The sequence below is a fragment of the Cydia amplana genome, chromosome 2 (assembly GCF_948474715.1).
Source record: "Cydia amplana chromosome 2, ilCydAmpl1.1, whole genome shotgun sequence".
Taxonomy (NCBI): Eukaryota; Metazoa; Arthropoda; class Insecta; order Lepidoptera; family Tortricidae; genus Cydia; species Cydia amplana.
In genome coordinates, this window is record NC_086070.1 from 22899543 (window position 1) to 22923481 (window position 23939).

A 23939-nucleotide genomic window follows, 5' to 3' on the forward strand; every position below is an offset into this window, starting at 1 on the left:
CGATAGTGGCACCAAAGCGTCACTGCATGAAAAAGTGAAACTTTATAATAGTGGAATAAATATTGTCTGTCTCCACAAGAGTACTAGTCTATGAAAACATAAAAAAGCTACGATTTCTTTATTATCGGTCCTTTTATTAAGCGATCAACGCAGAATCATTTCTCCGCAGACATTGGTATTAAGGAATCCAACATAATAAAGCCCGCCTTCCGCCCTTAAATAAGACCAACGGAATAGATCAAGGCCGGGACCTGTTGCTCTACCCTCCATTAAAAAATGCCCTTAATCTGGTCGTAACCCCGCGTTTACTAAGGCGCCGTAAAAATGTTTACGATAAACATTTGTGCGATAAACCTTTTAGTGATGTGTTGGTTCCGGAAACGTTGGAAAGTTGCCATCATTAATAATTCGGTGCTACTCTTACGATTAGCCTCTTCCTCAGAGATTTAATTTGTTCATACTCTCATTTAATTTGGTGGACGTTAATTTCACGGGTCTATCTGCGTGATTTCGCTTTTACTCTATCCGATTTTGCGTAAATATTTGCACTGTTTTTGGCCAATCTCTATGCCCGTTTAGTTGGGCCTTCTACTTATATGACTCTTGCTTGCAACAACACTAAACATTGTTATAAATATGTAATATTTTGTGTTTAATAATACGTGAAGGTAGGTGCACTTGCTTGTGATTTCTGGTTCAAATCATGACGTTTAATTTTTCAATTATGCCTATCACATTAAAACCCTTGGACATTTCCCTAAAATGAAAAAAAAGGTGTTGCGTGTTTTACATAAAACACGAGAAAATTTCCGATGTATTCCTATTGGGATACCCGGAAAAGAGAATTTGGGAATGGCACATCATTATCCGCGCATGTATACGAGTTTATGGTTATTAAGCCGCGACATGATGACGTAATATTAGCTTTAATGTTAGTCATTTTATAGCAAACAATCGCTTTTGGTGGGAATACAGGAATTTATAACTTTTGATTTGATGAACTTTGTTAACGGTTTGTTTACTGGCGTCTTAGTCGATCTGGAAAGGCATTCCAAATCTGACCATGATTTGAGATTACTTGTGGTAAATTTCGCCCCTACTTATCATTGGATCGACAGTGTATGTGATATTAATTACAGGTTTTTTTAAAGTTGCATCTCTAAGTCCCAAATCGGTTGAATTGTCCCCAATATATTTATTTACAAATTTATAATAATGGTAAGAGAAAATTTGTATTTAATCTAGGTCATGTTTAATTCATACGAAAACCGTTTTACGTTAGAATACATTTGCAAGTTTTCACCTATTTACAAGATAGATTAACACTTTGTAAACATAAACAATTAAACAAACAATATCAAACAACAAACGTGCAACAGTGAATGGATTATCGCAACAGTCATCTGAGCTAACCCCGGCAGAGTTGGTAACTTTGTCAACTTGCTAATACAACTAAACGTTTCGCTTTGTGTAACTTGTGCTCTACTCTGTGCAAGAGTATTAGGTTAATTGTGATAAGGTAAAAGTACCAGTGCTCGACATGCTAATGCCCAATAGATGACACCCTGCTGTCACCTCTATTGACAATAACTTAAGTTTCAAGATGACATGTACTGGTACCGCGTCGAGCACCAGTACGTTTACCTTATGCGACAAAGAATAATGCAGTTTATTTCGCTTAAACGATAACTTGCGTTTAGTTACGGATTGTAATTGTTAATCTATTTATGTACTGTTTTGCCTGAACAACCAAAGCTGAAACCCTAAATGGATCAACCATTAATAGCGTGACCGTACTGTGTAAATATAAATCTGGTAAATATACATTAATAGTTAGAGTAAGTAAACTAAGTAAGTATATGTCAAATATTTATATTTGACATATACTTACTTATGTATTTTTACTTTTACTTATGCTATTTATGTATACCTATGTATCCATGGATTCTTCTAAATGTGAATACTAAGGCCAGACATCCACTGGAATCCCACAGACCAATTGGGTAAGGGCATCTGCGACAAAGAATAACATCGAAATTTTCTCTCTCCGTTTCTTTTGGCATAGGAATTAAAAAATCGCCTCAGTTAAAAGTTATCACAAAACCCCCAAAAGTACGTGTCAAAATGCACACAACTCCTAATTCACACCCGTTAAGTGCGAATGCGAGGAGGATAGGCTATTGTTGAAATTTAATTGGCTCATTAAGCCCACAAGTGGCTTTTACCGCGTTTTTAGGTGCCAGAGGTCGCCTTCTCTTGCCACAAGAGGATAATATTTTCCTTTTAATTTGTGTAAGAAGGCATAGAGTTCGCCTAACCTAACGTCGCCATACGTCCCCTGACAGGTCAGGATTTTTCGTCCTTTATCAGGGTTGCGACACACAGTTCGCGAGTATCAGGGATTTTAGAAACCTCGACTAACCGCTAGAAGCTACCTACAAGTTTGGAGTTGTATTAGGTATCTCTTGGCTATCCTATAAATGTGTGTATTATTTCAACTCCACACGGCTCGAACTAAGTCAAATGTAGCAAGTAATATACGTATACGTGGCAGCAGCAACGGCCTACTGAGGGTGTTGGCAGAGCGGCTCGACTGTGCTCTCACGCGCTACTGGGACTGGGTTGAAGTGGCTATTGGTAGCGCCAAGTAGAGCAGGTTATTGCCTTTCAGCTTTCTTGCCCCTCTCAATGGTTATCCATACTGAATTTGTATTATACATATTTCGTATTTTTTTTTGGATTGTACCAATAACATACCTAGTTATTAAGATACTCGTTACACTGTTACCAACAAACTATGGATCAACTTGGTCTGAAATAACAGATTTTATTTATTTTTTTAAGTAGTTAAATATTTTAAGACCGTATGTAAATATTTATGTCGCCTGACCATCGGCATCGGTAGGTACCCGACATTATACAACTAACAAGCGGGTTAAAGTAAACGTATCTCTTGACTGTCCTAACGTGTGTATCCATCCAACCCCAATAATCCATTAACTGCACAACACGGCTCTAACTAAGCCAAATGTAACAGCAAAGACCACATGTAAATATTTATGCCGCCCAACCACTGGGGAATTGACCAGTTTAGAAAGAGCCCTCGCTCTGTGGGATAAATCGGAACAGGATAGTCAATTGTAGTTTATGTGACTGCTACATAATGGAAGGCATTAAAATTGAGTGAGTGTTTGAGATTTATAACCTATTTTAGGATATGCATATTGTGAATTGAATGATTGTATTATTATTATTATTGGGAGCCTTCGTGTCCCACTGCTGGGCAAAGGCCTCCCCCCAATTTCTTCACAGATCTCTTTCCAATGCTGTGTCTGGCCACTCCTTCAAAAAGGATAATTATTGTAAACTTTTATTAAAAATATATATTTGAAATAAAGGGGTATTTTACCTTCTAAGTTTTAACCTATTATTACAATCAGAATACGCCTCCTAATCAACACACAGAATTAGTGTTCACATTTATCGTTTCGGTACCAAAAAGTTAAGAGAAAACATTGTTAATACAAATGCCTATTCATTCATTCACCCTACTTGCTTCAATAAGACATCAACTTTTGTCTAAGCGCCTATTCCCCACCGTCCTTAGCGTCAAGTTGACACCTATTGTGGCACCAGGAGCACGGAAGGGGTCCCAGTGCACTGGTCCCGGGCAACCTTGACCCACTGCAAGTAGGTCGCTCGGCCCGGCCTACATTATGCATTTTGTAGGTTCGAACATTGTCCGCTCAAGGTGAGGGGAATGGGGGTTCTATGGTAATTATTGTGTAAAGAGGAAATAGTGACGTATATTCCGGTTCAGATTTCGTTAGGGTGCATTGGGGTAACTAAAATACAAGCGCTTTCTTGTGGACTGAATGAAGATGTAGTGACAAACATTGAGAAAGGTATGTTAAGATAAGATGGTTTGGGGTTTGGACACGTGGAAAGAATGAGTGAAAGAAGGCCAACAAAGAGTGCATAAGGGAGAGGTAGAAGCGGGAGTTCGAAAAGGTAGACCTCGGCAGACTTTCTTTGATCAGATCGGGGAAATCCTGAAGGAAGGCCAATTCAAGAGCACCGTAAACCGGCGAGCGTGTATGAGGAATGTTATGAAAGTGAAGGAAGCGAAAGAGGTATGCCAGGATTGTAGCGAGTGGAAATCCGTGGTCTTTGTCTACCCCTGCGGGAAATAGGCGTGATTATATGTATGTATGTATGTATGTTATACTTCAACAATTTACGTAGCGCCTCTACAACTTAAGGTACCGTTCGGATTCAGACTACACCAGCATTGCTGCGGCAGCATTGCAGCGGGACATTACTGCCGACTGCATTAGGTACTGTCGCAAATGTAAAAAATCCTTTAGGCGTCTTGGAAAGTTATGCTAGATTATAAAGTATAGGTACTGCGAATTTAATAAACAATATCTGGGAGACCGAGCTTTGCTCGGAAAACTGAGATAAGACCTAAGAGCTAGATCGACCGCCCCCGAAAACCCCCATATGGCAAATTTCATCGAAATTGAGCCATTTCCGAGATCCTCGCAGTAGATAAATATATATACAAGAATTGCTCGTTTAAGGGTATAGATAAGATTCGTAATTTCGTAGTGATCTCGTTTCTGAATGCACCTTAAAGAATATTTATGTCTAGATGTAATTAAGAATAAAATGAAAATATCAGACATTATCTGGGCCAACTGTATTGAAGTGATCTCAAAATTCACTTCAGAGCTGAGGGGCGCCATAGAGACCGACGAATTAGACACAAGAAGCGTTAAAAGATTACAAAGGATTATCGATTTTGTTTCCATGTACTCGTAAGGGGCGTTTATTTCCAACAAAAAGCGAATGAGACGTCAGACAAAAGCACGTACAATGAAATATCGGCACGAACAAAGTGCCAAACATATGTATACACGACCTTATTGCCACGAAATTAAGGTAGTGTCAGGCGTGGCTCACTCCGCGATTTCGTCGCTTTGCTACAGGTAGCTAAAAGTACATCCGTTCCACCCCAATTTTCGGGAAAGCCATAAGCCGCGCGTGGCGCTGTCGCCACCTAGCGGCCATATCTGTGCTGATCGTAACAGACGCGTTTTGTTAGAGAGTGAGTCTTCTGTACCTAGTACTATTATTTGATCTGTGGTAGTGTGAACATTTTTGTTTGGCACTTTGTTCGTGTCGATATTTAATACCGGTTAACTCATTTTTTGCAATGCAACGCTACGCGCGAAACGCTACGTCGTAGCAAATATAATGAAATAATACTAAGTATAATGAAATTAATGTTAAATATTTTCGTAGAGGAGGGTCGACAATGTGTCAAAAGAATTTGGTGGTTAAAGTTATCTTTAGTTATAAAAAGTAGGTGTCAAAATTACTACGGATGATTGAACTTTCGCCCCTACATTTTTCAAATTTGTCGCGTTTTTTTGACCACTGACAAGTTGGTTTAACAGACTATAGCTGGCAATAGTGGCAATATCCCGCACGCAATAGGGACGTCCTGCCAATATCCCCTTCCGTCAGAGGGTTACTTATCGGTTTCTGCCTCAGTAAACACCAACGTGGCGGACTGGATGGGATATCCGGTAAGCATATGTACACTTATAACGTGCATATAATATTTAAATGTCTAGTTTGGCCCAGCGGGCTCAGCACGGTTCCATTTTTATCGACTATCACTATGCCCGTCACTTTCGCACTTACATACTTGTTAGAACGTGACAGGCATGGTGATAAACGATAAAAATGCGACCGTGCTACTAGGGCAGGACTGTCTCGTTTCAAACATAGACAGAGAGAATCATACTGTCTTTGTCTTATGCTACTACTAGCACCCAAACGAAAGGGATGAGTATCTTTTTCCCCAGTCCATAACATTTATGATTTTTATAACGGCTAAAAACTTACAAGTCCTACAACAAATTAAACAACTGTACCGATATTCGGAACCTAAAGTAATATATTGAGAGTGGCAACACTGTAGTTAGTCGTATTGTCCTTTTCTAGCATATACGTCCATCTCTCTCCCACACCCCCACCACTTCAGGCAGTTGCGTTTGACAATTTTGACAGTTAGAAACAAACGCAAATTACCTCATTGGCTTGCTGTTTTTCCATCTGGAAGGTCGTGAAGCTAAACTGCTGGTGAGTTTTTGAATTTGTACCCCAGTTTAGCTGACTATATTGAAAAACAGTTTCTAACGGCTTTTGCCGTTCGAAATAAATATTTAAATTTAGTTGTCCGTTAAACTATCTAGCAAATAAAAATGATCCGGAATAGTGATGTGCAAGTGTTTTCAAAGGCTGCCTGCGCGCACCGTGGCTATGCCAATGAAAATACTAAAACACATGGTAGAAAACACATCGAGCTGGTAAAGCGTGCACGTGTCACCATTATAATTTAATTTTATTAAGTCTCTTCCGAGTCTTGTTAGTTTAAATCTTTGTGTGTGTATAATAACGGTTGAAATTATATAATACTTAAATGGTGATGTGTGGAGGTATACCCTTTCAAGTGATTTGTGTTTTCGAATACGAATGGATCGGATAGTTAATACGTGTTACGTAGAACCTACGTATTAAGGTAGAAGCTTATAGACGTGTAGGTTTTTTATCTGTCCAAGTATCTATCAGCAATTTATCTTTTTATCCCGTTCCGGGTTAATATAATATTGCAAAATTAATTTTTTGGTAATAAACTTGCTGATAAATAACGTGTACCCGAATAGGAGTCGACGATATTTTCGCTCTAAGGGACACAAGGTAACGAACAAACCTACATCGCAAACATTGCATTTATTTTTGTGGAAAGTGAGTACTTCGGCAGTACATAAACTTAAATCTGACTAGACATAGAGAGAGATTAGCATGGCTCTGCGCAAGAATGACATGCGAATTCGTGAAGTATTTCACTCTGTATCTATCAACTTATATCTCTCCAACTAGATCTTTGATTTATGTAGGTAGGTACCTACTTAAATATATAACTTAGCAGGTACTTACAGCTTTAAAGGTTAAGGAAAAGAACTCTTGCATGTAGGTGCTATATGTGCTTGTGTTATTTTGAATTTGAATAACTTGATTATTAATTCTATACGTAACTACATACAAGAGGGTCAATTCTTAAGCCTACTTACCTACCTACATAAATAGTACACTTAAACGTTTCAAATAAAATCGGAAGCCTGTGACATGGAAGGGCATTAACGATACGGGAATCTTTAGATTGATTCATTGACGAAGACGCATGGTTTGGTTCATATTGTCAAATTATATTAGTTAACTGTAGAGTTAAAGTTTAGTTTTTGGCAAATCTGCACGTCACCGTGATTGACACTTTCTAAAAGTGCCTGTTAAAGCCGGCGTAAAGCCTTTCACCTTGTCGAGCAAGGAACCCGCAACTTAGGGAATATTACCCATAAACTTTTTGACATTTGATTTGAATGATACTTATTCTTAAACTTACGTCTGTTATGGTTCCACCTGCTAAGGTGCGCCTAAGAGAATCTTTTATTCGGTCACAAACTAACGTCAAGTTATTTGTGATGAAACCAATATATTATGTACCTATCTAAACCTGCGCAAGGCTGCCATGTTTACACCTGCGTAAGGTGTGCCAAAAGAATCTTTGATTCGTTCACAAACTAACGTCAAGTTATTTGTGATGAAACCAATATATTATGTACCTATCTAAACCTGCGCAAGGCTGCCATGTTTACACCTGCGTAAGGTGTGCCAAAAGAATCTTTGATTCGTTCACAAACTGACGTCATGTTATTGATGATGATATTATAACCTATGTAAGCCTGCGCAAGGCACGTCAGACATATTCACAGAAATATAAATGATATGGTCATAACACAGGCGTGCGAGTAGACCACAATCACAAAAATATTACAAAGATTAAGTTGTAAATATCTCTTTTTAGAGAAAGTAAAAATGGTTTAAAATAATGTTTTGGGTAAAAATCAGGCGAAATAGGCAAGGCTTCGTTATTAGAGTTTTCATTTTTGTTTACCAATCTATTTCAAGGGTCCCGAACACCCTATTGGCTAAACCCGAAATTGGGCTAATTAACTGTGGTAAAAGTGAAAACTGCTTTCCATTTACATAACATTTCTAAAATTATAATAGGTAAAATAAAAACCTAAGATTCCAGGCCTATCTCGACTCATTTTTATTTTAAAGATGAAAAAATCTTTGCACCCTAATATAAAATTGTGGTCTGGAGACGCTAAGCCTCATAACTTGGGTGGCATAGATAATACTAAGAGATTTAGTCACCTAATTTCGACTATAAGCCCAGGCAGAATATTGATAATTAGAATAAGGAGTGGTCAATCCTCCAAGGTCCATACAATCTGTGGACTCTAATTAAATCAGGCTCGGTAAGCTCACGACACGACAGAGCTTACGATTCCATTCTGAAATAAGCTATGTTTACAATATATATTACCCATGGTGTGAAACAAACAGCCTGCTCAAGGTGTACAAAGGGTCCGTTTAACGGCCCTATAAACATCTACAAACCTTTGAAGTCTAGGCTTGCTACAATATGACAGACTAGAAATAAATACATATGATCCCAATGTAAGAGAAGCTCACAGTTGCATAAATTATATATGGCTGGAGAGCACTTGTCTTTCAGTTAACATGTTTACGAGTACCTACCTATGTACACGACATGACCAAGGTTACCTACCTTTTTACATAATTATTATATCCCTGACTGCCATGGTATATTAGGAAAATTATCATGTGCTGGCGGTGCTGCACAAGCATGTTTGAAATAAAATATACAAAACTGGCCTAACGGGCGTTTATGAATTATGTATTTTACACCCTTGTGTCTGTATTGTGACCCTGGAAGTTTTAAACCACCTGTATCGTAAGTGCTCCTATGCACGGATTAAGTTTATAATAAACTACCCATGCCCTAACCTCAAGAGCAAGTGCTTCTATGCACGGACCAGATACTGTTATCACTTATTTCACTTATCATGACTTGTCATAGTTTGATACTACACGTTTAATAAATTTAAGACCGTGGAATGTACCCACTACAAAAGGTTTTTAAAAATAGTGACTGAATGGTTTGCACGGACGGTTCTAGCACAGTTTCTGGGCGGTCACGTCTAGGGCATGACCCTCTAGTTCTCAATTTATACAAAATTATAGCATTGTGATACTGTTCGCTTTGCACAATAAAATAGGGGAACAGGAGCACGCCTTGCGAAAAGGCGAAGCTATTTTGAAACGCAAACCTTTCAAAAATAGATTGAAATATATAAATAATTATGTTTTTGGTGTGGAACATGTAATTGTACACCCAAACAAATGCAATCATTTATTATATGTTAGCAAAACTCTGCCAAAGTGTTAGTCTGTCTCTACAGTGTAACCTGAAGGCATGAATGCACATGAATCTCTTGAAACATGGTGGATTAACTAATTTACACCCCGTCTGTGTCTTGCTCCTACCAAATCCACAAGTTGAGGACCTCAACCTATCTAGGCACCCTTCTTGCTCGAGACCTGGAAAAAAATAATCTCATGCAGTCAAGTGTCGGAAAACCAGGTCCACACTCTTAGCACTACCGTGAATATATCTAAGAAGTCTGTATACTGCCTTCCAGGAGGCGGGATGTTAATAGACTAGCCTATATAGTAGGCCAGAGATATAGTATACAAAAGCACACTGGCCCAAATCCAGTAATATTATATGCACTTCAGAATACAAAATAATTGACTATTCTGCGTATATTTGATATCAAAAAGTTACAATTACCTACCCTTAGGTCATAAGGAGGATAAATATACATAAATATCAAATATATTCGACAAAGTGTTGACCCTAGCATTGGATAAAATAGAGGTTCCTCTTAAACGGCATCTGCGCTGTTGGCTTTGGGCCCACGGGTGCCCGGCAAAAGGTCGGGGACCCCATGGTTCCGCACAGTTATTGCAAATAATGTAAAATCACAAAATAAACACAAATTTTCATTTTGGTTAAAAACACATATGCGATGAGCTAAGGTTTCGAATTAAGTACCTTATTCTTAATCTGGAAAGAGAAGACTGAATATTCAGAATTAAGCTATGTCTATGAATGGTTTACATAAATTAAGCCACTTTAGCGTTCAGAAACAATCAAGTTTATGTCTACTAGTAGGCACCAGATAAGGTAAACTACTCATACTGCATATATAGACAATAATGAGTACAATTAAGGTCACTTGATGATAGCTAAACATGAATATAAGCAGAATGAGCTGCACCTATACAAATATCATTGATAAAGCTCTGTGGCAATTCTACATTTACCATTTGAACGCCAAGAGCACCAAAAAGCGTCGTAACTAGTGCCCACATGAGTATTATGATATGGCTTAAGCTCTCAAAGTAACCTTCACAATTTTAAGTAAGGTTTGTTTAGGTCCATTAGCTCGCGTTCGCGTTAGTAAAGCGTAAAAACGATTAAATGCATTTTATAGCTATAACCAAATAAATAGCTCACACTGGCTCACAGTCATTAAAAGAATTCAGTAAAATCATTAAAAGTATTCCCTATGACATTTTATTAAGTACCTACCCAATATTAACTTTGTGGGTAGTGATAGTGATATAACGAATATTTAAAATATTCGTCTACTTAATCCTGAGGGATTCTGGAAATAAGAAAGGTCTTGTCCTTGTTATATCCTGCAACTGCTTACCTTACTAGATAATTATTATCAAATTTGTCAATAATTGGGAGTTATAAATAAAAACTACTCGAGTACTTTATGATTTTTATCTTTTCATATTTTAATTACATCACTCCATATCACAGATGTTGTATGCTCCCTGAAGAGTAGACTGACTTATCTTCTTTTACATAGTCTCACATACATATAATTAAGTACTATAGCACCCTTGTGGTGACTCACTTATTTTCGTTGAAAATTTATAAGTACCTACATTAAATACGTATATAAAATGGAAAGTTAGTATCATAATATAATGGTATATAAAATTGTATGCTTTACTAAATACCTCTCTCCTCACATGTATTAAAATAAAGGGTGTACTACATAATTAATTAATTAATTAAACACTCCTAATATAATAATATTACATATACATAATATGTAAGTACATGTATAATCACATTGGCTTGGCGTCTTCCCACCACCAGGCGATAACAAACACGTCTCAATATATTACTTTAGGTTCCGAATATCGGTACAGTTGTTTAATGACAGCGTTTTACACAAAAATAAAACGCTAATTAAATAACTTACCATATTCGGAACCTAAAGTTTTAATCCTGCCTGGTGTAAATATGTATAATTTTGAGACAATGAGGTAATTTGCGTTTGTTTCTAACTGTCAAAATTGTCAAACGCAACTGCCTGAAGTGGTGGGGGTGTGGGAGAGAGATGGACGTATATGCTAGAAAAGGACAATACGACTAACTACAGTGTTGCCACTCTCAATATATTACTTTAGGTTCCGAATATGGTAAGTTATTTAATTAGCGTTTTATTTTTGTGTAAAACGCTGTCATAAAAAAAACAGTAAGGTGTGAGAAGGTATTAAGGAAGAAAAAATTGGACGGTAAGTACAGAACCCTGAAGACAAAAGTCCGATTGATGGTTTTTTTCACTGTGGTGTCGAAACTACGTACGTTACACGTATACGTACGTATGTTATACGAAAATTATTGAATATAATAGGCGCTTTGAGAGCATGTCATAAATTTCCGACACATATGTATATAACATGGGTATGAAACCCCTGTCAGGCCGACTGTTCCTCGTAACAAGAACGTAATATTATATGACAGCCTGAACGCAAATCAAATACCTGAGAGAATTTCTACAAAATCGGATCTTGTAGGCACGTGTAGGTATTATCCTCGCAAGGTATTTATACAAATATACCCGGCACCTGTAACGGAGGATCTTATAGGAATAAATATCATAAGGTTGTCTGGAAGAGACCACTTATAGGCCTTATAGCGGTGAAACCGGCTGTTGATAACTTTATTAACATTGTAAATCTGTTTCTGATTTCGTGTTACTTTTGTGTTACAGTCAGCATCAATATTGGATGGAACAAAGTATCTGCCACCCGGGTATAGGTAATTTTTTAGCTAGATATAAATCTTTCTGCTGTTAGGGAATGGTAGATATTTTTGACGCGTAATAGGCAGACTCGCTAGGTACTTTTGATGATGGTTTAAGACGTTGAATAATACTGACTGATTAGACCAGCCAAGCTCATTTAGCGATTAGATCGGTTATAATGACGCACCGTAAAAGCCATTTACTAATAGGTACTAATGATTTGTACAAGTCGTCTCACGTTAATGGCTCCTCTACACGATGGGCCAACGCCGGCCACTCCAAGGGACGCATTTATGCGTTAGAGGGAGCAAGTGATATTGCTATCTCATTCTACCGCATGGCTGCGTCCCTTGGAGTGGCCGGCGTTGGCCCAACGTGTAGAGGAGCCATAAGAGACAAATCGTCACTACAATAGAAACAATGGTGTCATCTAAGTTTTAGAGATTATGTAACGTGAAAAATTTTCGGATTTTCATGTTCTATTAGTACAGTTAGGGTTTGAAGATGAGAACCTAGATTTACTTACTTGATGACTAATCAATCATACTCATAAACTCGATCAAAAATAGGCCAAACTTTGCCCAAACTAACCATGCATATATAATTGTGCCTGTACGATAAACTAAAGGGCATATTCATAACCTGTGTTTCTTTGTGTGTAATTCGTCGCAGCTATTACACGAACATCGAACAAAACTTATTTAAATATCTGGTCTTTCCCCAAGGTCACTTATACCTATCTATAGATTATCTAACCAATTTGAGCACAGTCCGATCTAATCTAAATTTATCATCGCTACTTGATTAAATTTGTACCCTAAAAATAACTACTTACTTAAATAATGTTTCACCCTAAAATTGGTGATAGCATGTGTGCTGAAAATTGTTTTTGAGCAAAACTATTTTGCATCTTTCGGAACCGGAATTCGTTACATACAACATAATCATAAATAGTTGTACATACATAATATAATAAACGAGCAGCTAAAATCACAAACCTTCACGTAGTCGGATATAAAAATAATGGCATGTAGTCATTAAAACTAATGCACTATATGCACTAATGATTCTCATGAAATGTTCATATACAGTGTGGAAAGATAAGTCGGGCCCTGGAGGGAACCTTAAATCCTCAAGCTCATTTTACATAAAGGAGACATTCCTTTATTTTTAAAAAGAAACAAAACTGCATTCAAAGATTTTCTAAAACTCGCTTGCCTCGCCCGGGACTCGAACCAACTAAAATAAAAAATAAAAAACACTCCCTATTTTATTATACTAATCGATATACTATTATTCAGGATAAAATTTCTCTAACAAACATTTGGTCTTAAAAATAGGGAGTGTTTGTTTTTTTTTTAATTTTAGTTTAGCACGTATTGCAGACGGTGCAAATATCGGAAGCTCTGTTCATGCAAGAGAACTTTACTGAATAGACCTTTCCTTTTAAAGACCTCTTTAGCGGTCTCAAAGCAAAACGTTGAATAGGCGACATGACCTAAATAGTGCGCAGTGCTATTAACATAGTTGCAACACTATACTTGAAACTTATTTAACATTGGTGTCACGATAAAAAAAATATAGTGGAATTAGAAATCAAAGGGGATATAAGGTGAAATTTCTTTCGTAATAAAATAAAACGAGACATAATAAATGCAAACCCCTTGTTCCAAATGTTCCAATTGAAAATGGTAGAAATGTCATTGAGTTAATTACTACAGTTCGTTTTTTTTGCATTAGAAAGAACTTGAAAGAAGGTAAGAGATCTCGACCAGTCTTTTAATTGAAAACGCTTTTTAAAAATCGGTAACTATTACTTATGAAAGCAGAAGAAAATAAATGATCGTATTAGATTCATAATTGTTACATATTTGCCGTAACTTATTTTTAAAATGTGTTTTTCAATTAAAAGACACATCAAGATTGTATACCTTATTTCTAATGCTAAAAAAAAAACCGTCCAAGTGCGAGTCGGACTCGCGCACGGAGGGTTCCGCACCATCAACAAAAAATAGAGCAAAACAAGCAAAAAAACGGTCACCCATCCAAGTACTGACCCCGCCCGACGTCGTTGCTTAACTTCGGTCAAAAATCACGTTTGTTGTATGGGAGCCCCACTTAAATCTTTATTTTATTCTGTTTTTAGTATTTGTTGTTATAGCGGCAACAAAAATACATCATCTGTGAAAATTTCAACTGTCTAGCTATCACGGTTCGTGAGATACAGCCTGGTGACAGACGGACGGACGAACGGACGGACGGACGGACAGCGAAGTCTTAGTAATAGGGTCCCGTTTTTACCCTTTGGGTACGGAACCCTAAAAACGAACTATACAGGTAGGGCTTTGGGTCGTATTGTCGTCGGCTTAAAGACGATGGAAATACGATATAGTATAGTAGGATAGCATAGATTATAAACGTCTGTCTGTGTCTAACTGTCTATAGCTCCTAAACTTGGTTTTCCTGTTCTCGACAGTTTTGGTATTGGCCAAGCCTCATATTAAGGCCCACAGTCCCACCTGTAGTATATTAATTATGTACTTTAATTAGGTATATTTTTCAATTGGAATAGCGTTGATGCATTTCTTTTGTTTCGTTCGATTAAAAAAATCCAACATAGTTGAATGAACTATGTTGGATTTTTTTAATTTTAATAGGTTTCAAAATCAACTAGCATAGGTAAGTAGGTAGGTAGAGCCCACACACGCCACAATACCTGTATAGTCATTGTCAGCACTGTTTAAAAATTTTGATATATTTTACTCACTGTTTTAAATGTAGGACTATTTTATTAGGCGTCTTTCGACATTGCGAATCCTATAGGTACCTACTTCGGAAGCGTTATATTAGTTCAGCCATTCTCAAATTGTGTTCCGCGGTGGTTCCGCGGAACCCTAGGGTTCCGCGACACCCCTGCAGGGGTTCCGCAAGAATTTAGAATTATGTTTATTTAATAAAAAAAATACACTTCTAAAAACTATTGTTATATTGTAGGGTTCCATCAAGTATTTCGCTTTCCAAAAGGGTTCCGTCAAAAAAAAAGATTGAGAACCGCTGTATTAGTTAATCGTAATTAAGCTAATCGTATTTTATTTTATTTATACGTAAAAGAGTAACTCATGTCCATGGTCTTTAAACACTTCTGCCGCGTATTTTAACGTCTCTAGGGTACACATTTTCATCTTCCTAAGTTTTGTATGTACTGTCCTTTTTCATGGTCCTGGACTGGTAAAGCTTGTGTCTTTTCTAAAGGTTGGCAGATTTACGATCTGCCTACAGGTGGTGTTGAAGTAGGCGGTGAACTATTATCGATTATTTACTAACTGCATTATACATATCTATTGTAAACATAATTTAAATCAAAGGATGGGTTTTGAATTGTGTTTGTCATCCACACATAAAGCGCATTTGTTTTTGGTAAGTACTATTAGTGTTTCATTTATTTTATTAATGTTTTAAAACATTACGTTACAAACAAACAAGTATAGGGGTTTTTGTGTATCGATTTTACAATTAGGTATCTTAGAAACCGTAAGACCCTTTTTAGGGTTCCGTCCCAAATGGCAAAAAACGGAACCCTTATAGATTCGTCATGTCTGTCTGTCTGTTTGTCTGTCTGTCCGTCCGTATGTCACAGCCACTTTTCTCCGAAACTATAAGAACTATACTGTTGAAACTTGGTAAGTATAGGTAAACCAGAACTTTGGGAGTATTGTCAAGAGGGCGCTCGTTTTGAATTTTATATAGCAACAATTTGTATAGTGGGGACAATGGAAATTGGCAGATGATTTTTGTTTTATTCCGACAACTTTAATAAGTGCGAAGTTTGATGATTGGATATTTCTTCGGTTTTTACGCTTTAATGGCTGACTCGATTTAGATAAAATGAATAGCGTAAAGTCAATAAGTAACGCAAGAGTTATAAGTAAGAATTTATATAGATAATTTTACAAATAAAATTATTTAACGTACCAAATATGTTCTATTCAGCATAGTTGAAATCGGGATCTAAATATTCTTCAGTCATGAAGGAATTTGACTCGTTCTCAACATTATACTCAAAATCGGAATCTAAATATTCTTCAGTCATTAAGACATCAACCAAATCGTGACGACCTGACTATAGTGACATTTGTCTATAAGTTTGAAACTTACCCGTCAATTCACATGCTAATTTCGTTATGTTTTTAATGGAAGTAATTTCTCTCCCGCACGTTTTTTTCCAATAAATAACTATACTTATACACTATTTACAACTTTTTTCTCTGTAAAATCTAAAACTTTCGGCATGATTATTGCAGTCTAATAATAATTCACACGAAACTAGACAAAGCAATGTTTACATTGTCAATATTGACAACTATCATAGAGGGTAGATGTTGTCTATTATTAAAATTGTTGCCATTGCTAGAAATTAGTACCAACAAATTTCCGTAATATGGCGCACCCTCAATAGATCCTGGTTCACCTATAGATGTATTCTGTGAACCGCATTAAGATTTTCACACAAAAATAGAAAAAAAAAACAATAAATTTTGGGGGTTCCCCATACTTAGAACTGAAACTCAAAATTTTTTTTTTCATCAAACCCATACGTGTGGGTTATCTATGGATAGGTCTTCAAAAATGATATTGAGGTTTCTAATATCATTTTTTTCTAAACTGAATAGGTTGCGCTAGAGACACTTCCAAAGTGGTAAAATGTGTCCCGTCCCCCCCCCCCTGTAACTTCTAAAATAAGAGAATGATAAAACTAAAAAAAATATATGATGTACATTACCATGTAAACTTCCACCGAAAATTGGTTTGAGCGAGATCTAGTAAGTAGTTTTTTTTTAATACGTCATAAATCGCCTAAATACGGAACTCTTCATGGGCGAGTCCGACTCGCACTTGGCCGCTTTTTATTTAATTATTATTTTAATAGAAGAAACAGTTGCATAAACGAAGCCGTGTCCCAGCATAAGCAACAATAAATAAATAAAATATATATCTGTGTATTTTTGGGACATCTATATTTCTTGTGAATTCATTTTTCTTTAAATAAAATGAGAGGTACATTAATTTACTATACCTAGACTAGGGTCCAGAACCCAAACCCAGCGGCCCGAAATATAATGCATTACGTAACAAGCTAGCGCAACAAGTAAGCAGCCACAAGTACTAGCCGTAGCACTCACCTCCTTGACTTCAACTCGCTACATTTTCAACCACACAATTTTCTTCAAAAACCGGCACGAAACACGCACATCAAGAAAAAACACTTAAAAAAAACACAATCGATAAATTTACGTAAAAATAAACACGCGTCACGGTTTGAATTTTTATTTGATTCTATTTAAAATGTCTTCATTTGTGAGGAATAATTTTTTTTTCGGCCAGCGAGTGTCGTGAGTGGTGAAAATTAGGGTAAAATCGAGTATTATTTTGACAGGGCTGCGAGCCTTGCCTTTGTACGAGGCGCGAGCGGCGCGCAGGCGCCCGATCGATCCGCGGGAAGCCATCCAGGCACAGTATTGTCGTGACTTACCTAGCCTAGGCGAGAATTCTCGGGTACTAGTGTATCTGAGCCTTGAGATCCGTGGCAGCTAAGAGAGGAGCAATTGGTAAGCGCAAGAAGGCAGACATGGTTTGAGTTTCTCGTACAACATTTTGTGAGAAGAGTTGATACTGGTTTTAATGAGGCGAGAAGTCGTCAAGTAATAACAACAGCACGGATGTTGAACTACACACCTCTGTAGGTACCAGTAGGGTTGCCAGATACAAGCTCTAAAAGTCATGACAAAAATTTTGAGTCCGAAACGAAGCTCCTGACCAGTATTAGCCTCAGGGGAAAGTCTACTTGCACCTAGACAAGCTTTTTGCAAGTCTCAAACCGCATTGAGCTAGCATGAGAGAAAACTGAGCCTGCCTGTCCTAGGAATAAGATAAGATAAAAGATAGTTTATTCAAGTAGGCATAATTACCATGCGCTTATGAACGTCAAATAAACTTACACCGGCTCCAACCCTACAACTCTGCCCGGAGAAGATTTAAATGAAGAATGTGACCTATATACATAGGCAGGTGAGATGATGATCACAATTCCACAAAAAACTTTGATACTTCATTCTCTTACCGAAACTTCCTGGCATTGTCCCATTCCGGGCGCATATCTACCACATCGCCAAAATGTCACTATGTTAAGAAAATTCAAGAAATCTGGCAACTCCAGTTACCGACGACACAAGATGAACTAGTAAGATCTCTTGTCAACTGAGAGCTGAGTGAACCAACTTTCTTGTGCAACTGGTTGCCATGGTTACGTCTCCTCTATCACACTTTGACTATTCTCCTAAGGCTCATCATACAAGAAAGTTTGTCAATTAATGATACGTTTTAGGAAATATGGTTTAACTTTTTTTGTTTAGAAACCAAATGAAATAAAATTTGCAATAATTTTTCAATTGAATATGGTTTAAATTAGAATGAAGCAATTAGTACTATAGGTAGGACGATGGGCCTTAAGATAAGATGCTGTAATCATTTTTACGTAAGGAACCTGTCATGTTATTATTTCATCCGAACTGTCTCTAGCGTCTGATAACAACATAATCAATAAACATAAACATTGAGTCAATCGTATGTAACGCATGTATTTTACCTTGATCTTAACTATGTTTGCAATTTTGCATCACAATGTGATAAATATAAACGAAATATGCCTTTTCAAAGTGCTGACAAGGCGCCATTCAATTATTACGTAAGATAAAAATAACAACAAAAATATGATAAACATCATCGATCGGTTGAACCGTTTTTGAGTTTTTTTCCTACTTGTACGAAAATTCCCTTTTTTGAGTTTTCAATTTTGATAAAAAAAACCGGTCATGTGCAAGTCGGACTCGCCCACCGAGGATTCCGTACAAATTTAACAATTTTTTGTTGGGTTGGCAACTGCCTAACTCAGCGGTTCGCAATCTTTTTTTTTGACGGAACCCTTTTGGAAAGCGAAATACTTGATGGAACCCTACAATAAAACAAGTTTTTAGAAGTGTATTTTTTATTAATAAGCATAATAATTATGCTTATTTTATTATTCTAAATTATTCTAAATTCTTGCGGAACCCCTGCAGGGGTGTCGCGGAACCCTAGGGTTCCGCGGAACACACTTTGAGAATGGCTGGCCTAAGGTTTTTATAGATGGCACCAGCATAGGTTTCCCCTTTCTAATAGTTTTGTTTATAGACCAGATCCAGGCCATGAAATTCAAAAAAACCGGCCAAGTGCGAGTCGGACTCGCGCACGGAGGGTTCCGCACCATCAACAAAAAGTAGAGCAAAACAATCAAAAACAAAAAAACGGTCACCCATCCAAGTACTGACCCCGCCCGACGTTGCTTAACTTCGGTCAAAAATCACGTTTGTTGTATGGGAGCCCCACTTAAATCTTTATTTTATTCTGTTTTTAGTATTTGTTGTTATAGCGGCAACAGAAATACATAATCTGTGAAAATTTCATCTATCTAGCTATCACGGTTCGTGAGATACAGCCTGGTGACAGACGGACGGACGGACGGACGGACGGACAGCGGAGTCTTAGCAATAGGGTCCCGTTTTTACCCTTTGGGTACGGAACCCTAAAAATAACTAAATTTGATTGACAGAGATACCTATGCTGGCGCCATCTGAAAAACCTTTGACAGTTGCCAACCCCATTGAACTTTCAAACGATAATTTTACTACTACTACTAAGAATACCTTGCTTGAGCTTCGCTCTGGCAACTTATCCCGTCAGAAAATGCCTAGTTCCATCCTTTTACTTTATAAATTTGAAAGGTTAAATTTAGTCACTTCCCGTTCGATTCACTAACGAAATACGGGCATTTCTGAGCATGCTTGAGGAAATCATATTACTGGTAGATGTCTAGATATATATCGCTCGATATCGGTACTCGGTAGGTAGAGGTACCTGGCGGGTCCCGCACGGCATTGTAACTCGATATTTCCGGACCCGAAGCTTCCGGCGCGTGCTGGGATCGATGACGTCAAGCCTTTGTCCTCTTAAGAGCCAACGACTGTTTTACTGCATACCTCTATATCATGTATGTATAGCCCTACCGGTGGCCGCTTTCGAATGAAAGAAGCGCCAGGGCTATAACCGCGAAAATCGAAGTTCGCAAATTGCGGGCATCTTTCTCTGTCATTCTTATTACGCCTTCATTGGAGTAAAAGAGAAAGATCCCCGCAATTTGCGAAGTTCTGTTTTCGCGGTAAGCCCCCTGGGGTCCGTTGGCTCGTTGGGTGGACGACCAGGACGACATCCGGAAGATTGCGGATCACTTCTGGATGAGACTAGTTCAGGACCGGGACAAGTGGCGTACTAGAAGAGAGGCCTATGCTCAGCAGTGGGCGATAAAGGGCTGATTATAATGATGATGATAGCCCTACCACTTAACTCAAACCCATGTGCCTTTATAGCCCTAGTAATTAACTGTTGGTGAGATTATTGCGCAGTGATTTTCTCGTAAAAGGTATTTTAAATCGTGTATAGCCAAGATTGAGAAATCATGGAAAAATCTATGTGTGAAAGATACTTTACTAAAATCGGCAATCATAATAATCCTTCCCGTAATAAAGGTTGGGTAAGAATGAGAATAAATAATAAATACCAGTCACATTGTCCTATGCCTAGTAAAAGACACAAGGCTAACATTCTCGAAATACCTCATTTATCAATACTATGCCTATGCGTGCATTATCTCAAAACATTGTACAATCCAATTTGAACCTTCTGTCGTAGCCACAAGATTCGTTACCGTTCGCGGCACAACCGTAGAATCTATTAGGCAAGTAACTGTATCATTGCCATATGGTCTTACAAATGCTTTGGGAATATACAATGGAGTTAAGATTTTAATAAATTGTTGGTCACGGTTTAAGTAGTAGAATTGTTTGTGCTAATTTGTACCTACCTGTTTTAGACTTATTTAAAATAATAAATGTTCTCAAACATTTCGCATTTTCATTTGAAAAATTGTACAATATTATTTCTAAACAGAATCACACACCCTTTTTTATTATAAAAACTGACCCCAATTTTTTTAAATGGTTACGACCATACTTCATAGACTTAAAAATGGAGTAAAATGTATATTGTGTAGTAGAAATTTTGAGACAATTTTTTTTCCCTTTCTTTGGGGTGAAATGAGGAGCTAATGGTTTCAAATATTAACATTTATTTTGTGGCAAATACTATCCCATACATGACATCTTTTATATCTCAGATCTTTGGGCTCTACGAGGGCTCTACTGACAGTTATATTTCGCTCTGCTAAGTCTCACACCGGACACAAGGCTGTATTTTACAAATGCTGCTAAAGAAAAACCGGCCAAGTGCGAGTCGGACTCGCGCACGGAGGGTTCCGCATCATCAACAAAAAATAGAGCAAAAAAATCGTGTTTGTTGTATGGGAGCCCCCCTTAAATATTTATTTTATTTTATTTTTAGTATTTGTTATAGCGGCAACAGAGATACATCATTTTGTGATAATTTCAACTGTCTAGCTGTCACGGTACATGAGATACAGCCTGGTGACAGACGGACGGACGGACGGACAGCGCAGTCTTAGTAATAGGGTCCCGTTTTTTACCCTTTGGGTACGGAACCCTAAAAAATTTTTTTAAAAGATGACGCACAACTACACAGACACTGCATTATGCTGCCTTTACATTGTAAAATGCTTATTTTTACACTTTACACCATTTTATACTATAACATGCCCTAAAAGCTTATATTCTGGAAATGGTGGGCACACCTGAAATAAGCGGTCCCGCTCCCGTACTAAATTTGTGTGGGAGCATTTATTTGTGGTGACTGCGATTATCTTATGTTCTCTGTCTAGTAATTGAGGTGGTCTGTATTATAATGTCGAGAGAATCATATCAATCAGTGAGGATAAGTATTAAGGATAAGTAAGGAAAAGGAACCTAGTTAAAATATAAAAAAAATTACCTGAAGACAAGAGTCCCACGGTCTCCTGTGATGGCACATCCATTGCTGCGGATTCTTCGCAACTGTAATAAAAAAGAAAATTGAAATTCTTTTTTATTTTATTTCATTTATGGTAATTCTTTTTGACTACAAATAAGTGAGAACAAAAGAGTGCCTGTGTGTAGCAAAATAAATATAAAATATATTAGTTGCTACTCCGTCAAGTAGACGAAAAACTAGAGCTGGACGGAAACTAGTGTAATGGCCCTATTATTGTTTGACATAATATGTGAATGTTTTATGATATAATGATACACCAATCTTTATTTATTATACCTTACGAACACGCATGTGGAAATAAACATATAATAAATAATTGTAAAATAAAATGTAAACAGTTCGTATAATAAAGGCTTTAATAATAACGAACGGACCTAGTGCTCCAGAGAGTCGGTCAGGGTCTCTCTCTCTCCGGCATGACTCAAAATAGAATGTAGAAACTTAAGATGCTGGTACAAATCAAGCCGCAGCACAGAAAACTGCCTGTGAGAAGAAGGCCTTTTTTATTTCTTTTTAAGTGTATATTTCAACTACATAATTATATTTTCAATTTACAAAATCTCTTATATTGCATATAGTTGACTGTTTCATTGCGGCATTATATTTGTTATGTAACTATTAGTCTATTATCTAGATCAATTTGCTTGCAACACCATTATGATATTAATTAATTATAGGATATCAAGTATGATAAAATTTATTCTTGCATGACATGGAATTACTTATCAAGCAAATGGGTTTTTTGGCGTTCTTAAGTGTCTAATAATGTAAATTAATGAACAAAAAACATACTGTTTCCTTCACTGTATACATCTACAGCAGCAGCATACAGCAAATAATTTAGGACTATGTTTAATAACAAACAGCATTGAAATATATATATTTTGTTAAAAAATTTCACATAATTCCAACTTTATATAAACTAAAGAACACAGAACTAACAAACTAATAGGTTAGACAAAATAACACAAGAAATACCATATCAAAAACTCACCAAAATTTACTTCCACGGTATATCGACTGCGACTCCGCGACAACATTCACATTGCAAAACGACTGTATTCTTACACAACAAGCCTCTCGTATGTTTTTCCCAACAATTACCAGGAAATATTTAAACAATGGGATCTAAATTTTATGCGAAAATACACTTTCACATCATCGGGACAGCCACCTACACAACAGAAACAGTTATTCAACTTAGACCACCTTTTGCACAAGCGCCTAGTATTAGTCCGATTGGGATTATAAACATATCAATTCTTCAATAACACTTTAGTACAATACAGCTTCTAAACAACTTTATTTGAATGTAGTAAAATAACTTTAAAACTTCGTCGACTACTTTTCTACCTTTGACAGGTAGGAGGAAGGCAACGCCGACAAATTTTGGCTGTGACCTTTCCCGTGTGACATGTACACAACTCCGTGTTACATGGTGCTGTCACAAAACGGTGCTTCTCTTTCGTTCTTCTTTAAATTGAGAGAGATAGAAATATGAGAAACTTTTTTTGTGTGCTTGATTGGAAAACAAATTTAAAGTTGCCAGTATACTCTGATTTCTCCACGAATTAAGGTGAAATTGTGAGTGGCCACGGCCAGCATAGAAGGTATACTTGGTCAACCAGATCTTGACAGTAGAAAAAGGCGGCAAATTCGAAAAATGTAGGCGCGAAGGGATATCGTCCCATAGAAAATTTGAATTTCGCGCCTTTTTCTACTGACAAGATCTGTTGACCAGCTATATTTTTGATATGCTCTGGCAAGCCATCGTTTTCAGTATTTAGA

At 37.1% G+C, this 23939-nt stretch overlaps 1 protein-coding gene and 1 non-coding gene across 2 annotated transcripts in view; one reads left to right on the forward strand and one right to left on the reverse strand.

Annotated features, from left to right (window-relative positions):
* The window catches only part of LOC134661382 (rho guanine nucleotide exchange factor 18), an 82082-nt gene extending 58425 nt beyond the window's left edge, over nt 1-23657 (reverse strand). The window contains exons 1-2 of the mRNA XM_063517440.1: nt 23146-23657; nt 22113-22174 (exon numbers count right to left, since the gene is read on the reverse strand). Of these exons, the coding sequence (XP_063373510.1) occupies nt 22113-22155 (43 nt within the window). The 5' untranslated portion in view covers nt 22156-22174; nt 23146-23657. The remainder of the gene's footprint in view (nt 1-22112; nt 22175-23145) is intronic.
* Nucleotides 6824-6927, forward strand: LOC134662254 (U6 spliceosomal RNA). The gene has a single exon (XR_010098056.1). It is a non-coding gene; the product is annotated as a U6 spliceosomal RNA (small nuclear RNA).
* Nucleotides 23658-23939: the final 282 nt, after the last annotated feature.